The sequence below is a fragment of the Ailuropoda melanoleuca genome, chromosome 15, assembly GCF_002007445.2.
Source record: "Ailuropoda melanoleuca isolate Jingjing chromosome 15, ASM200744v2, whole genome shotgun sequence".
Taxonomy (NCBI): Eukaryota; Metazoa; Chordata; class Mammalia; order Carnivora; family Ursidae; genus Ailuropoda; species Ailuropoda melanoleuca.
The window spans coordinates 19865006-19883407 of record NC_048232.1 but is presented as its reverse complement, the minus strand read 5'-3'; the positions used below and the strand labels follow the sequence as shown (position 1 = coordinate 19883407).

General features: G+C 32.8%; 1 protein-coding gene across 1 annotated transcript in view; it reads left to right on the top strand.

Annotated features, from left to right (window-relative positions):
- The window catches only part of LOC100464386 (dnaJ homolog subfamily C member 1), a 184092-nt gene that overhangs the window by 103362 nt on the left and 62328 nt on the right, over window positions 1–18402 (top strand). Inside the window, exon 8 of the mRNA XM_011226930.3 lies at window positions 3719–3882. Coding sequence (XP_011225232.2) covers window positions 3719–3882 — 164 coding nt within the window. The remainder of the gene's footprint in view (window positions 1–3718; window positions 3883–18402) is intronic.

The window sequence follows — 18402 nt, the reverse complement described above, 5'->3', positions numbered from 1 at the left end:
TATTTCAAATCTCCTTACTATTCTGATAACTTTTCTGACATAATCTAGTTTCTCAGTGCTCAAAACTAATTAAGATTTCCTTCCTTTTCCTCTTCCAAATTACATTTCATTTATATCTGCTGCACTATTGTTTGAGCATTTCCAAAGAGAAATTCTCTGTGCCTGCTAGAAAAGGAAGATAGTAAGTTAAGATGTTACGACTTCGCTCAGTTTAAACTCTTTTCTACTGTTTTCAAAACCGTAGAGGTATAAGTATTAATCAAGACCTAAAGAATATCCTCAGGTTCATGGTCAAAGAGCCCAAATTATTATTCAGCAAATATATCTTAGCATAATAAACACTTTTGCAATGTGTGACAGGAAGTATTTGATCTAAGTAGCTGGCTTATTAGTTGAATTGTTTAGTGTAAGTTTCCAAATATATGAGAAGGTAGGCTACTTATGCCAGAGTTTTTTTGTTTCTTTGGCTTTTGTTCCTGGACCCAAACTCTGCATCATTTTGTTGAATAAGAGCATTAAATGGAAGGACTCCCTTAAAATGATATTTATAGCTCATTCCTCATTCCTTTGACAATCATATTGAATAAATTTTTCTTTTGAGAGGAAACCATTTCTCTTAAAAAGTCACTAGGCACTTAAGGTATCATGGGTTTTACTTCTTTTTTGATTTATTTTGGATTTTGTTTGATTTTTGTTGTTGTTGGTTGGTTGATTGGTTGGTTGGCTAGTTTTTGTTTCTAGCCTTGGTCAGGCTTGTCATTAGAAAAACCAATCTATCTTAACTTGAAGCCTATAACTTACTAAACTTTAATAAGACTTACTCTTCCAAGGGAGACAAACCGTAAGAGACTCTTAATCTCAGGAAACAAACTGAGGGTTGCTGGAGGGGAGTGGGTTGGGTGGTTGGGGTGGCTGGGTGATGGACATTGGGGAGGGTATGTGTTGTGGTGAGCACTGCGTATTGTGTAAGACTGATGAACCACAGACCTGTACCCCTGAAACAAGTAATACATTATGTTAATAAAATAAAATTTTTTTTAAAAAGACTTACTCTTCCAGCAAAAATACTCTGTATTTTTTATTTAACTCAAAAATTTCCCTATAAAATTCATCATGCTGCTAAAAGTCTTAGATTTGTGTTTCTTGGATGAACTATAAATAGGGATGTATTTATAATGCCAAAATTCATGATAGCTGGGCCCATACTAATTATATGGAGTTTATTGAAACCAGAAATCTGCAGGAAAGATGAGGGTAGTTAGCAAATAGAGGTCTTTTTTTCCCTTAGACATATTTTGAAAACACATATTTTTCAATATATGAAAGATTTTGCCAAGTGCAGAATGTTAGATGCTACAGTCTTAGCCTTATATTAGTAAAGTAGCAAGAAATCAGTGAATATTTGTAAGTTGTGGGTTTATTGGTTTTAGAAATTGTATTTTCAGATAGATTTATCTTGTATAATCTTCAAATTTTGTTTTTATATTTGTATCTACAACTTTGTAAAAATATATAAGTATACATTCATATATATTAATTTTTTAGTGATATGTTCCTTCTCTTTTCCTTCACTGTCTCTACGCTTCCTCTTTATCTCTACCCCCATATGCCTTGTAGGTATCATCCATATTTTTCTCCATGCTTTTATAATAATATGAAAATGAATTCAGGTTGAATATATATATATATACAAGCATATGTAGAGGTTTGGAGAGGCCTTATTTTGTTTTGCAAATAGAGAATCTTATATGCTTTTCTCCATCTTGCTTTTATTACTCAGACTCATGAAAATCTCTGTAAGTCAATTGGTATAGCTCTACTTCAGTATCTTTTGATGACAATTTAATATTCCTTAGTATAGATACATCACCAACAATTATTCAGCCATTCTCCTATTAATATACATTTATTATTTTAACAGTTTTGTATCTCTGTGAATAACAAGTAGTCATACAGACATACATACATACCCATGTACTTACATAAAATTACATTTTAATGCTTTTATTTCTGAGGGAATTGCTGGAGAAAAAAATTTTTTTTTAATTTTAACAGGTTCTCTTAGATCACTTCCCAAAAAGGCTGCAATATAATACTTCACATTTCTACCACCAATGTAGAGATGGCCCTTTCCCTGCCAACAGTACCCTTTATTAGATTTTTAGATTTCTGCCCATATGATAGGTATAAAATCGTATCATGTTATTAATTCAAACTGTATTTCTTTAACCTTTGCAGGGTGTATCTTGTTTCTTGGTCACTTGGATTTGTTCTTTTGTGACTTTTGCCCATTTTTTCTGTTGGGTGCTTGTCCTCTTGTCAATATATAATATCTCTTTATATGTTCTGTAGATCAGTCGTCTGTACTCTGAATTGTAGATATTCCTTTCAAATGTATTATTTCTCTCTTCATTTGTTTATTCTGTCCTTCTTCTTTTTTATGGCATCTATATTTCCATTTTAGTTAGGATTTCCTCATCCTTTAAATAGTACATGTAGTTTTTTAGATTTCTTTTCACAAGATGTTTATTTCTTGGGTTTTTAAAGTCAAGTCTCTTGTCTAACTAGAATTTATTTTTGTGTATTGTGTAAGATTATGTCCAGTTTTCTTTCAAATGGATATTCAGTTGTTCCAGCATCATTTATTAAATCCTTTTCCCACTGAATTGAAATGTGTATGGATTCTCTGTCCTAGGAATTTATCTATTTCTATGACAATATTGTATTAATTTTACTACATCAGCATTAGAGGATATGTGAACACACATGCACACACAATGGTGAAGAAATGATTATAAGAAATTTGACTTTATGGAATTTGACTATAGCAATTAAGAATAGAGTTGCTCCTCAATATTGACTCTAATCAAAAGGGCTTGAATGAAGAGGCCAGTTGATAGCCATCTATTGATAACTACCCCTGATGCCATCAGATGAGATTTTGCATTTGTTAAAATATTGAAAAGATTAATGTATATACTATTTATCAAGAGCCACTTTTGCACCAAATAGTATGTTAGGGTTATATCATTTTCCGCATATCAACTTTGTAAGATTAGATTTAGCTTTCTTTTACAGATGAGAAAATAGACACTTGTTCTAAGGGTTAAGTTACTTGCCCAATATTATGTCACTATTATGACCAGGCTTTTTTCATTGTGTCATTATGAAAACCTGAAATGTTTCATAAAAATACTTTGAAAACTAAAGATACATACAAATTGCATGGTGGTTATATCGTGATCATCATCTCATTAGTATCTCTGAGTTTCATTTAAAAACAATGCAGTAGCTAATGCACAATAAAACAGCTAGCTATTTATAGCAAAGCAATTATAATTGTTTTTTAACCCCCTTCACCCATTTCTCCCACTCCCCATGCCTGCCTGTGACAACCACCAGTATGTTCTCTGTATCTGTGAGCTGGTTTTTTTGGGGGGTTTTGTTTGGTTTTGTTAAGATTCCCCATATAAGAGAGATCATATGGTATTTGTATCTCTCTCTCTTATTTCACGTAGCATAATGCCCTTGAGGCCCACCCATATTGTTGTAAAAGGCAAGATTTCATTCCTTTTTATAGCTGAATTATATTCCATTGTATATAATTCTGTTTTGATGAAAGAACAAAATTTATATGTTTTTTCAAGATATGGTGTATGAATAAAATTCTTTTCTTTCTTAACAAATCTTAATAATTTATTCTCTTAAACATTTTTAGAACAGAAGAAAGTTAAAGTAAAAAAACCAAAACCTGAATTTCCTGTATATACGCCTTTAGAAAGTGCATATATTCAATCTTATGATCATGGAACTTCTATAGAAGAAATTGAGGAACAAATGGATGATTGGCTGGAAAACAGAAACAAAACACAGAAAAAACAGGTAAATAAACCTTTTAAAAATTTATTTTAATTGAGTAAATTACAGAAAAGTACATAAAATGTAAATATACAGCTCAGTGAATTGTCACAAGTTAACTGTTGCCAAGATCAAGAAGATGTAGAACATTGCCATTGTCCAGAAGCTTCCCTCCTTCTTCCTCCTGGTCTCTACCTTCCTTTTCTTCTACAAAGATAAAACTGACTTCTAACATCATAGATTAGTTTTACCTGCTGTTTGAAGTTACTAAATGGAATCAGCCTGTTTTAATCCGTTCAGGCTGCTGTAACAAAAATATAACAGACTGGGTGGCTTAAACAACAAACATTTATTTCTCACAGTTCTGAAGACTGGGAAGTCCAAGATCAAGACGCCGGCAGATTCGGTGTCTGGTGAGGGCACTCTTCCTAATTCATAGACAGCAGTCTTCTCGCTGTGTCCTCACATGGCAGAAGAGGTGAGAGAGCTCTCTGGGGTGTCTTTTATAAGGGCACTAATCCCATTCATGAGGGCTCCACCCTCATGACCTAATCATCTCCCAAAGGCCCTACTTCCTAATATCATCACATTGGGGGTTAGGATTTCAACATATGATTTTGGGGGAGCACAAACATTCAGTCCATAACACATTCCATGTGTACTCTTTTGCATCTGGTTTCCTCCATTTGGTGTTCTATTTCTAAGATTTGTCCACTGTTGTGTGTAGCAGTAGGCTGTTCATTTTCATCAATGTGTGACAGTCCGTTTAGAAATACAGCAGAATTTTTTGTTGTTGAAAATTGTATTTTTTCCAGTTTTTGGCTACAATAAATAATTTTCCTGTGAACGTTATTGTACTTTTAGTATGCATATGTTTAAATTTCTCTTTTGAAGTTAAGTTGAAGTAAAGGTCAACTTTACTTCTAAACAGTTTTTTAAAATGTTTTTATCAGTTTATACTTCAGCAGGATATGAAAATTCCAGTTACTCTACATTCTTGCCAACACTTGGTCAAATCTTTTATATTTTAACTATTCTGGTAGGTATATAGTGATATTTAATTATGGTGTAATTTGCATATTCTTTGATCAATAAGATTGAATGAACGCCTTTTCTTATGTTTACTGGACCCTGATAATTTCCTATGTGAAGTCTTTTCAAGTCTTCTTTTTATTAGGTTGCCTGTATTTTCTCATACTGATTTGTAAAGAGTTCTTTATATATTTCATAAACAGAACTTCTGCACATATTTTATCCCACTCTGACTTGCCCTTTCACTCTCTTAATGGTGTCTTTTGATGACCAAAGTTACTAATTTTAATCATCATGCTTTTTCTTTCCTTTCCATATTTGGTGTTTTTTGTGTTGTGTTTAAGAAATCTTTTCCTTGGGGCGCCTGGGTGGCACAGCGGTTAAGCGTCTGCCTTCGGCTCAGGGCGTGATCCCGGCGTTATGGGATCGAGCCCCACATCGGGCTCCTCCGCTATGAGCCTGCTTCTTCCTCTCCCACTCCCCTGCTTGTGTTCCCTCTCTCACTGGCCTGTCTCTATCTCTGTTGAATAAATAAATAAAATCTTTAAAAAAAAAAAAAGAAATCTTTTCCTACCTCAAAGTCATAAAAATATTACTAAATCCCCATAAGCTTTAATGTTCTGTTTTTTGCATTTAGATCAATAATCTCCTGGAATTTTTGTGTTTGGGGTGAGGTAATGTTTAAGTATAAATTTTTTTCAAAAGTTTTCCAAACCAGTTGTCTCACTTAATGAAAATACTTCTTCCTATGCTCTACAAATACCATCTTTATCATAAAACAAGTGTTCTTAACTGTGTGGGTCTGTGAAAAGCCTGAAAAGGCTTTCTACTTTGTTCTGTTAATCTACTTGTGCATCTGGTGCCAATACCATACAGTATTAATTACTGTAGCTTTATAATAAGTACCTGGTGCAATAATTTTCTAGCTCATTTTTCCTTCTGTAAGATTATCACTTTATGTTTTCATATAAATTTTTGAAGTAGCTTGTCATTTTCCACAAATTATTCAGCTGAAATTCTCAATTTGGAGTATATTGAATATACGTAGATCAGTTTTGGAAGAATTGATAGGCAGACAGCATTGATTATAAAAACCATGAGTAAATCCATTCATTTACATCTTTAAAAATTTTTTAATAATGTGTTACAACTTTCTGTGTGTCCATATTGCATATTTTTTCCTTAGATTCATTCCTGGGTATTTAGTGGTTTTAGATGACACCATAAATGATATTGTTTCTTACATTTCACTTTCTGATTCTACTTGGCATATAGAAATATAATTGGTTTTTGTATAATTACCTTATATCCAGCAACCTTGCTAAATTTATTTTTTTAATTCTATATATCTGTATATTATGCATTTTTTTCTTTTGTGCTAATTAGGATCTCTAATACATGTAGAACAGAAGTGATGATAGCAAGTATCCTTGTTTCATTTCCAATCTCAAAACCTTCCATCACTGAAGCTTTTTATTTCATCATTGAAATTATTTATTAAAATTTTATCATTTCATTATTAAATATAATGTATGTTGCCAGCTTTTTATAGAATTTTTTATTGAGATATATTTCACATAACACAAACCTCGCCATTTAAAAGTACATACACTTTAGTGGTTTTTAGTCTCTTCACTATGTTGTACAACCATCACCACTATCTAATTTGAGAAAATTTTCATCACACCAAAAAAGTAAAATAACTGTCTACCTGTAGCAGTTAATTCCAATTCTCAGCCTTCCTCTTCCATGACAACCACTGATCTACTTTCTGTCCCTATGGATTTGCCTATTATAGACATTCCATGTAATTAGAATTATACAATATGTGCTTTTTTGTGTTTGGCTTCACATAATATTTTCAGGGTTCATCCATGCTATAGCATTTAACAGTGATGATGGCCCACTTTCTATTTCTATACTCCTTTGTATGGAACATACTGTCTTTTTTCTTTGCAGGCCTTGTAATTTTTGTTGTTGTTATTGAAGACAAGATATTATGAATATTATAACTTGGCAACTCTAGAAACCAGATTCTCTCTCCTTACTAGGATTCGTTGTTTTTTGGTCTAGTTGTAGTTGTTTGTTTAGTGCTTTTTTGAACTAATGTTATGAAGTCTGTTATATTTTGTCATGTGTGGCCACTGAAATCTCTGTTTCATTAGCTTAGTGATCAGCTAGTAATTGGACAGAATTTTCTTAAATGCCCAGAACCCAAAATTCTTCCAGTCTTTGCCGTGGTTTCTGTGTATGTATTGAAGATTGCCTTTCATACTCAGCGGTTTACAACTCTGCCTTAGCCTTTACTTTGTGTTTCCAAAGATACTCAAGGTCATGAGGTAGTGAGAACTTTTGTCATTTTCAGGTCTTTTCTGAGCATGCTCATAGCCCTGAGCATGCACATAGACTTCTAGATTCCCAGGAATGTCAGAGCATCCCATTCCTCAGCCTTTCCTCCCAAGCTTTTTGGATAATCTTTTGTTTTCCCAACTATTTTCTGTCACCTCAGTCAGCAGTGGCTAAGATATCAGCCTGTAAAAGTTTTCAACAAATGCCTCCAGGGAAGCAGCTTTAGAATTAGGCCAGTTTTGAGTTAGGGAAAATAAAGACAAGCTTTTTGAACCTGTATTCCAGGGAGCCACCAGTCAGGTTAGAACAAATAATTACAATTCTTTGCAAATTAGCTCATTCTGCACCTGCCATGATTAGAAATCAGTTATTATTTTCACAGGCAGTGATGAGCTATGGAATAGGGGATAGGGCTGGGGTCTGTTAAAGTGCCACAAAGTATGCTGTGCTTTTTTTTTTAATTGAAGTATAATTGATGTACAATGTTATATTAATTTCAAGTGTACAACATATTGATTCAGCGTTTGTACACATTATACTGTGCACAATGAGTCATCATCTGTCACCATACAACACTGTTACAGTATTATTGACTATATTCTCTCTGCTGTACTTTTATCTCTATAACTGGAAGTTTGTACCTCTTAATCTCCCTCACCCATTTTGCCTATTCCCCAACTCCCTCCCCTCTGGCAACCACCAGTTTGTTCTTTGTATTTAAGAGTCTGTTTTTTTTGGTTTTTAGATTATACATATAAGTGAAATCATATGGTATTGTTTTTCTCTGACTTATTTCACTAAACATAATTCCCTTTAAGGCCATCCCTGTTGTCACATATGGCAAGATCTGATTCTTTTTTGACGGTTAAATAATATCTCATTGCGCACACACACGAGTGTGTATCCCATCTTCTTTATCCAATTCATCTATCAGTGGACACTTAGCCGCATCTTGGCCATTGTAAATAACGCTGCAGTGAACTCAGAGTGCATGTGTCTTTTGAATTAGTATCATTTTCTTTGGGTAAATGCCCAGTACTAGAATTACTGGATCACACGGTATTTATATTTTTCATGATTCCATACTGTTTTCCATATCAGCTGCACCAATTTGCATTCCCACCAACAGTACACAAGTGTTCCCTTTTCTCCACATCCTCATCAATTTTTGTTATTTCTTGCCTTTTGGTACTAGCCATTCTAACAGGTGAAAGATGATATCTCACTGTGGTTTTGATTTGCATTTCCCTGATGATGAGTGACATTGAGCATCTTTTCATGTGTCTGTTGGCCATCTGTATGTCTTTTTCGAAAAAATGTCTACTCAGGTCCTCTGTTTTTTCATTGTAATGTTTGGATTTTGGGGTGTTGACTTGTGTAAATTCTTTTGTGTATTTTGATATTAACCCCCTCTGGGATATATCATTTGCAAATATATTCTTCCATTCTGTGGGTCACCTTTTTGTTTTGTTGATGGTTTCCTTTGCAGTGCAAAGCTTTTTATTTTTGTGTAGTCCTGATAGTTTTTCTTTTTGTTTCCCTTGCCTAAGGAGACATATCCGTAAATATGTTGCTAAAGTCAATATCCAAGAGTACTGCCTATGTTTTCTTTTAGGAGTTTTCTGGTTTCAGGTCTCATATTTAAGTCTTTAATCCATTTTGAGGTTTTTTGTGTGGGGGGGGGTAAGAAAGTGGTCTGCTTTCATTCTTTTATGGGTAGCTGTCCAGTTTTCCCAGCATCATTTATTGAAGAGACTGTCTTTTCCTCATTGTATATTCTTGCATTTTTTGTTCTAAATTAATTGACTATATAAGTATGGGTTTATTTCTGGGTTCTCTATTCTGTTAATCTATGTGTCTGTTTTTGTGCCAGTACCATATTGTTTTGAATACTAGCTTTGTAGTATAGTTTGAAATCTGGAATTGTGATATCTCCAGCTTTGTTCTTCTTTCTCAAGATTGCTTTGGCTATTCAAGGTTTTTTGTGGTTCCATAAAAATTTTACGATTATTTATGCTAGTTCTGTGAAATATGCTGTTGGTAGTTTGATAGGGATTGCACTGAATCTGTAGATTGCTTTGGGTAGTAGGGACATTTTAACAATATTAATACTTCCAGTTCACGAGCATGGTGTATCTTTCCGTTTGTGTCATTTTCAGTTTCTTTTATGAATGTCTCATATTTTTCAGAGTACAAGTCTTTTCCAGGACTATGTTGAATAAAAGAGGTGAGAGTAGACACCCTCATCATGTCCCTGACTTAAAAGAAACACTTTCAGTTTTTCACCATTGAGTATGGTTTTGTCCCACTTGATTGTGGTAAATGATTTTTTTAATGTATTGTTGAATTTGGTTTGATAATATTTTATTGAGGATTTTTGCATCTATATTCATCAGAGATATTGGCCCATAGTTCTCTTTCTTTGTAGTGTCTTTGTCTGGTTTTGATATCACAGTAATGCTGCCCTCATAGAATGAATTTGGAAGTTTTCCTTCCTCTACTGTTTTTTGGAAAGTTTGAGAAGAACAGATATGAACTCTTCTTTACACGTTTGTTAGAATTCACCCGTGAAGCCATCTGGTCCTGGACTTTTTTTGTTGGGAGTTTTTTTTTAATTATTATTACTTACTCAGTTTCATTGCTGGTAATGCATCTGTTCAAATTTTCTATTAATTCATGATTCAGTTTTGGAAGATTCTATGTTTCTAGGAATTTATCCATTTCTTCTATGTTGTTCAATTTGTTGGCATATGATTTTGCATAATATTCTTTATAATAATTTATATTTTTATGGTATCAGTTATTTATTTTCCTTTATTTCTGATTCTACCTATTTGACCGTCTTTTTTTCTGATGAGTCTGGCTTAAATTTTATCAATTTTGTTTATCTTTTCAAAGAACCAGCTTTTGGTTTCATTGAGCTTTTCTATTGTGGTGGTGGTGGTGGTGTTTTTGTCTCTGTTTCATTTCTTTGTTCCAATCTTTATTATTTCTTTCCTTGTTCTAGCTTTGAGTTTTGTTTGTTCTTCTTTTCTACTTCCTTTGGGTGTAAGGTTAAACTGTTTATTTGAGATTTTTCTTGTTTCTTTTTTTATTAATTTTTTTATGTTAATTCCAGTATGGTTAACAGTGTATACTGTTATATTAGTTTCAGGTGTACAATATAGTGATTCAACAATTCTATACATAACTCAGTGCTCATCACAATAAGTGTGCTCTTTAATCCCCATCACCTATTTCACCCATTTTTCCCCCCACCTCCCCTCTGGTTACCATCAGTTTGTTCTCTATGGAGTCTGTCTCTTGGTTTGTCTCTTTCTCTCTCTCTTTCTTCTTCCTTTACTCCTTTGTTTTTCTTAAATTCAACATGTGAGTGAAGGGATTTTTCTTGTTTCTTGAGGTAGGCAGGTATTGCTATAAACTTCCCCTTTTAACTGTGTCTCAAAGATTTTGGACCATTGTGTTTTCATTTTCATTTGTCTCCATGTATTTTTTAATTTCGTCTTTGATTTCTTCATTGACCCATCGATTGTTTAGTAGCATGTTGTTTCACCTCCACACATTGATGTTTTTTCCAGTTTTTTTCCTGTAATTGATTTCTAGTTTTATACTGTTATGGTCAGAAAAGGTAATTGTGGGGCGCCTGGGTGGCTCAGTCAGTTGAGCATCCAGCTGTTGATTTTGATTCAGGGATGTGAGCTTGAGCTCTCCATCGGGTTCCATTCGCATCATAGAGTCCGCTTGAGATTCTCTCTCTCCCTCTCCCCCTGCTCATGCGCACTGTCTCTCAAATAAATAAATCTTAAAAAAAAAAAAAGAATACATAATTGATATGATTTCAGTCTTCTTAAATTTACTGAGATTTGTGGTTAAATATATGATCTATCTGGGAGAATGTTTCATGTGTACTTGAAAAGTATGTGTATTCTGTTTTGGGATGGAATGTTCTGTATATATGTTAAGTCTGTCTGTTTTAATGTGTTGTTCAAAGCCACTGTTTCCTTGTTGATTTCCTGTCTGAATGATCTATCCATTTATGTAAGTAGAGTGTTAACTATTATTGTATTACTGCTATTACTGTATTACTGTCAATTTCTCCTTTTAAATTTGTTAATATTTGTTTTAGGTATTTAGGTGCTCCTATGTAGGGTGCATATATGTTTACAATTGTTATATCCTCTCATTGGATTGATTCTTTTATCATTATGTAGTGCCCTTCTTTGTCTCTTACTGCCATCTTTGTTTTAAAGTCTATTTTGTTTGATAAGCATTGCTGCCTCAGCTTTTTTTCACTTCCATTTGCATGGTATATGTTTTTCCATCACTTCACTTTCAATCTGTGTGTGTCTGTGTGTCTTCGAGTCTGAAGTGAGTCTCTTGTAGGCAGCATATAGTTGATTCTTGTTTTTTTATCCATACAGTCACCCTAGATCTTCTTGTTGGAATATTTAGTCCATTTAACATTTAAGGTAATTATTGGTAAGTATGTCTCACATTGGGCTTTGTGCTCCGTGGGGAGTCTGCTTGAGGTTCTCTCTTCCCCTCCCCACCCTCAACTTTTTTAAAGAATCAGCTGGTTTTCTTGAAATGGTCCTGCAAGCTTTTGGCTAATTTCCAGAGTTCAGAAAAAATTGATTCTTAGTTTTTGCCCATTTTTTTCTTGCTTTTATGGAGAGTCAGAATTTGGAGTTCCTTACTCTGCCATTTTCATTGATATCATTGTAGCTTTTTTAAAAATTAAGTAAGTTCTCTTCCTACCTTTGCTATGAATTTTTATTCATTAAAAATGAATATTACCAAATGTTATCAGATACCTTTACTGTGTTGATTAAGGTGGTCGTTTGATTTTTTTTTACCTTTACTTTGTTAATGAGATGATTTATATTGACTGATTTTCTAATATTAAACCACCTTGCTTTCCTGGAATAAACCCATTTTATTGTTTTGATTTGACAGTACTTTGTTTAGGATTTTTGTTTTTATGTTTAAAAGAGAGAGATTGGCCTTTTCTTATGTGAAAGTGATTTTCTTTTCTTTGCCAGGTTTGATGTTAATCATGGGACTTATATGAAATTCTTCTTTTTTTGAACTTTTTATTTGAAATAATTTCAGATTCATGGGAAGTTGCAAAGACAGTGCGGAAAGTTCTTATTTACCTTTCATCCATTTTCCCCTAATGGTTATGTCTTCTGTATCTATAGTTTAATATCAAAACCAGGAAATTGACATTAGTGCAGTGATAGTATATGCCATTTATCACATATATAGATTTATGTATATAAAGATATAGAACTATTCAAGATACAGAACACAAAGATAACTTTCATGCTTCTTTACATCACACCCACCTCCTCTGGTTTTTGGATTTAAAATATTTAGCTATATTTTTCTTGGGTAGCAACAAATGGAGTTGCTGGATCATCTGATAGTTCTAGGTTTAACATTTAGAGGAACTACCAAACTGTTTTCCAGAGTGGCTGCACCATTGTATATTCCTACCAGCAATATATGAAAGATGCAGTTGTTTTCATCTTCACCAGCATTTGGTGTTTTCACTATTCTTTTTTTAGCTATACTAATAAATGTGTAGTGATATCTCATCATGATTTTAACTATGTTTTCCCTAATGATTTTTTATGTTGAACATCTTTTTGCCTGTTTTTTGTCTGTATATCCTCTTAGAGTGAAATCTTTATGTTTTTTGCCTATTTTCTAATTCAGTTGGTTGCTTTTTTGTGATTAAAGTTTGAAAGTTCATTATATGTTCTTAATATATGTCCTTTATCCGAAATTTCGTTGGAAATATTTTCTTTTGATCTATAACTTTTCTTCTCATCTTTTTAACAGTATCTTTGCCAGAGCAAAAGTTTTTAATTTTGATAAAGTCTAGTTTGTTATTTTTGTTCTTTTACATGTTGTGCTTTGGTGTCATACTCAAAAACTTTTTACTGTGCCATTGGTTCCAAAGAGTTTCTCTTGGGTTTTTTCCTGAAAGTTTTATAGTGCTATAGTTTACATTAAATATGTGATCCACTTTTTTATATTAGGTATGAGGATTGGGAAATGGTTCTTTTTTCTTTTTTCCTTTTTAATGTCTAATCCAATCTCTTCACCATTTGTTTAAAGACTATCCTTTGTTCTTTATTTTTATTTCCTGGAAGGGTTACATATGATTGGAATTATTTCTTTCATAAATATTTAGAAGAAATCACTTGTAAAGCCATCTGGGGATTCTTGCAGGGATGATTTTTGAGATCCAACTTCTTTAATACTTACATAATCATTCATGTGTTTTATTTCTTGCTGTGTCAGTTTAAGGTATATTTTTCCCAAGAATTTGTCAATTTGTTTAAATTATGAAATTTGTCACCATAAAGTTGTTTATTTATTTGTTGTTTATAGCAGTGCTGTCCAGCTGAACTCTTTGCAATTATGGGTTCAATATCCATGCTGTTCAGGATGGTATGTGGCTTTTGAGCGCTTGAAATTTTGCTGGTGTGACTAAGGAACTGGATTTTTAATTTCATTACATTGTAAATAATTTATATTTTACTTAGTAGCTTTATGGCAATATTAGCACACATCTGTAGGGTCTGTAATAATTTTCTCCTTTTGTTTGCTAATATTAGGTATTTGTGTTCTTGGGGTCTTTCTCTTTCATTATTCTTTTCAGGTTATTAAGTTATTAGTCTTTTCAAAAACCATGTTCTCCGTTTTTTTGTGTCTCTATATTGCATACCTATTTTCTGAATCACTGATTATTACTCTTTTATTATTTCTTTCATTTTACTTTCTTTGATTTGTTATTCTTTTCTAACCTTTAAAGATGGAGAGTTACCATATTGATTTCCAATTTTTCTTATAATATATGCATTAAAGGCTATAAATGTCCCTCAGAGATGGCTTTAGCTACAAAGCTACAAGTTTTAATATTTTGTATTTTCATTAATCATTCAGTTAAAAATATTTCTAATTCTCATTGTTATTGCTTTGTTGAACCATGGACTCTTTAGGAATATATTTCTTAATTTACAAACACATGAATGTTCTAGTTATCGTTTTGTTATTGATTTCCTGCTTATTTGTTTTGTGATGAGAAAAGATAGTCCGATTTCATCCTTTATGTTGAGACTTGCTTTATGGACTACCCTATGGTCAATTATTACAAATACTCAGTAAACTCGGGAAGAGTTGTGTAGTTGTGGATAAGTATTCTATATATGTCAGTTAATGTTTGTTAATTATGTTTTAAAATCATTTGATCATTTTTAGGTTTTATTATGCTTGTTTAACCAATTATAGTGAGAAATGTGCTAAAATCTTCCAATGAGATTGTTCATTTGTCAGTTTTTCCATATAGCTCTGTCAGATTTTGCTTTGTATATATTGAAGTTATTGTTGCCTTTGAATTTTGAATAATTATATCTTTAATAAATCAACCCTTTTACCATATGAAATATTTCAGCTTGTCTCTAGTAATGCTTTTTTAATTTTTAAATTTTGTCTAAAGTTAATATAGCTGTACTAGCTTTTTTCTGCTTTATGTTTGCAAGGTACATATTTTTTTATCCTGTTACACTTTTGTTTCTTTATACATTAGATATGCCCCTTATTTTTAAAATCTATTTGTTTATTTATCTTTACACCCAGCATGAGGCTCGAATTCACCACCCCAAGATCAAGAGTCACATGCGCTTCGTATTGAGCCAGCCAGGCATTCCATGCCCCCTATTATTGTGAAATTTAAAAAATCAAGTCTGACAGTACTAAATTTCTTTGAAGCATTTACTCCATTTTTTATTTAATAAAATCACTGACCTTTTGGAATTTAAATCTGCCATCTTATTATTTGTTTTTTATATGTCCTTCCTGTTTTATGTTCTTTTTCTCTCTCAAATCTTGACTTATCTTTAGGATTGTTTGACTAATTTTTAGTATTCCATTCATCCTTCATATTCTAAGTTCTTTTTTCTCTCTTCTGTTTTCTTTTGTGTTGGTCAATAATTTTTTACATTCTATCTCTCCTTTTTAACAGCTTTATTATTGATATGCAAATGACATAAATTGTACATATTTAACATGTTCCACTTCATCCATTTTATGATACATATTTACCTGTGAAACCATCATCAGAATCAAGATATTTAACAGATCTATCATCCCCAAAGGTTTCTTCATGCCCCTTTATAATCTGTCATACTCAACCATACATCTGTCTCCTGGCAATCTGTCTCTGCTTTCTATTACTGTAGATTAATTTGCATAACCTAACATTATGCATATGGAAGCATACGGTATGTACTTTGTCTGACTTCTTGCACTAAGCATAATGTTGAGATTTAACTATGTTTCTCTGTGTTTCAATAGTTTGTCCTTTTTAGTGCTGAATATTTTGTTGTATAGATATACTGAAGTTGGGGTTTTTTAAAAAATCTGTTTACCAGTTGATGGACATTTGAGTTGTTTCTAGTTTATGGCCACTATAAATAAACCTGTGGTGGGGCACGTGGGTGGCTCAGTCACTTGAGCACCTGACTCTTATTTTTGGATCAGGTCATGATCTCAGGGTTGTGAGATGGAGCACCATGTTTGGCTCCCTCCACGCTAGGCTCTACGCCTGGCTTAGGATTCTCTCTCTCCCTCTCCTGTCCCTCCCCCTCCACCCTCTCTCTCAAAATAAATGCACATGCACATGCACACTCTCTCTCAAAATAAATAAACAAACAGACAAACAAGCCTGCTGTGAAGAATCATGTATAAGTCTTTGTGTGAACATATGCTTACATTTCTTCTGGGTGAATGCCTTGTAGTGGAATGACTGGAACATGAGATGGGTGTTTATTTAAATGTTTAAGAAGCTGCCAAACTGTTTAACAGAGTGGCTATTCAACTTTATATTCCTACAAGAAATGTGTGAGTTGCAGTTGTTCCACATCCTCGTCAAACCTTGCTATCATCATTCTTTTTCATCTTAGCCCTCTAGTCTCATGGCGATTTTATTGGCAGTTCCCAAATGATTAATAATGCTGAGCACCTTTTCATGTGTTTATTTTCCATTCAGATATCTTCTTTTGTGAAGTGGCTGTTCAAATCTATTGCCCATGTTTGTCATATTACTGAATTTGAAGTTCCTTATATATTTTAGAGACAAGTCGTATGTCACCTGTATGATCTGCAGATATCTTCTGCCAGTTAATGACTTGCTTTTTATTTTAGCAATGGTGTCAAATTTATACCTAAATATTTCATACTAACAATACCAATATTTATACCAACAGTATTTCAAATATTGTTAGTACTCTCTAAATTGGTGACTTTAATTTCAATTTCTGATGGACTTTATGAGTATATAGAAATACAACTGATTTTTGTATATTGACCTTTTATCAATAACTGAAACTTTGGTAAATTCACTTATTAGTCTTGGTATCTATTTACTTATTTACTTATTTATTTTGGTACACTCCATGTTATTTTTCTACATAGATGATTATGTTGTCTACAAATATAGACAGTTTTACTTCTTCCTTTCCAATATCGAGACCTTAAATATCTTTTTTGTTGCCTTTTTGGTTAGATAGGACCTCCAATTTTAAATGATGAAAGAAAATATGTTTGTTTCCCTCTTGCTCTTAGAAAGTATTTAAGAATGATGTTAGTTCCAGGCTTTAAACAAGTGCCCATCATTAAAACGAGAGACGTCCCTTCTATTTCTAGTTTTTTGATAGTTTTTATTGTAAACAGATGTTAGATTTTGTCAAAAATTTTTTCTGCTTCAAATAGGATAGTAATATAGCCATTCTCTTTTGTGTGTTAATACAGTTAATTCTACTGATTTTTTTTTTAAATGTTAAACCAGCCTTACATTCCAGGGATAAACCCCACTTTGTCTAAGTATCATTTTTATGTATTGTGGATCTATATGAGAATTTTTTTTTAAGTAGGCCCCATGCCCAGAATGGAGCCAAATGTGGGGCTTGAACTCATGACCCTGAAATGAAGACCTGAACTGAGATCAAGATTAATATAACCGACTAAGCCATCCAGGTGCCTCTCATATGTGGATTTTTAAAAATTATGTCTATGTTCATGAGGGCTATTTGCCTATAATTTTATTTTAATATTTGTGTCTCCTTTTCATATCAGGTTAATTAGCCTAATAGAATGCATTGGGAACTGTTCTTTTCTGTTCTCTTTCCTACAAGCATTTGTGTCAAATTTCATCTCTCTTAAGTGAGCCAGTGGTTTGTCTTTGAAGGGATTTGACCATTTCCTGAGTGCTCTTCTATTTCTGAAACGGGTAATTTGTGTCCTCTGTTTTATTTCTGGTCATGCATTTTACTGATTTTCTTTAAAACTCAACTTTCAGTTTTATTGATTTTCTTTGTTGTTTTTCACTTTTATATTTCATTGGTTTCTACTCATTCATTTGTTTTTTCCTGTCTTCTGCTTATTTTGGTTTAATTTGCTCTTTTTCTAGTTTTTTAAGGTGGAAACTTAGGTCATTGATTTGAGAACTTCCTTCTTTTCTAAGTGTTATTGCTGTAAATTTATTTGGAACACTTTAATTTAAATGTGATTTTAGGGGCGCCTGGGTGGCACAGCGGTTAAGCGTCTGCCTTCGGCTCAGGGCGTGATCCCGGCGTTACGGTCGAGCCCCACATCAGGCTCCTCTGCTGGGAGCCTGCTTCTTCCTCTCCCACTCCCCCTGCTTGTGTTCCCTCTCTCGCTGACTGTCTCTATCTCTGTCAAATAAATAAATAAAATCTTTAAAAAAAAATAAAATAAAATAAATGTGATTTTATATCTTTATATATTTATAGNTAAAATAAATGTGATTTTATATCTTTATATATTTATAGTACATTTTGGCTGTATCCCACAAATTCTGATATCATGTCTCATTTTTATTCATTTCAAAATATTCTGATTTCTCTTTTGATTTCTTTTTGGACTCATGTTCAGTTACCTAGTTGATGGGTATTTTCCAGAAATCCTTCTGTTATTGCCTTCTTTTTGCATATAGTTTTTTTTTAATATAAGTATCACAGTTTTAAAAATCTTGGGTGAGCATTTAATTCATTTATATTTAGTATTGACATTTTTCAATTTAAATTTATTTTTTATAATATTTTTATTATATTATGTTAGTCACCATACAGT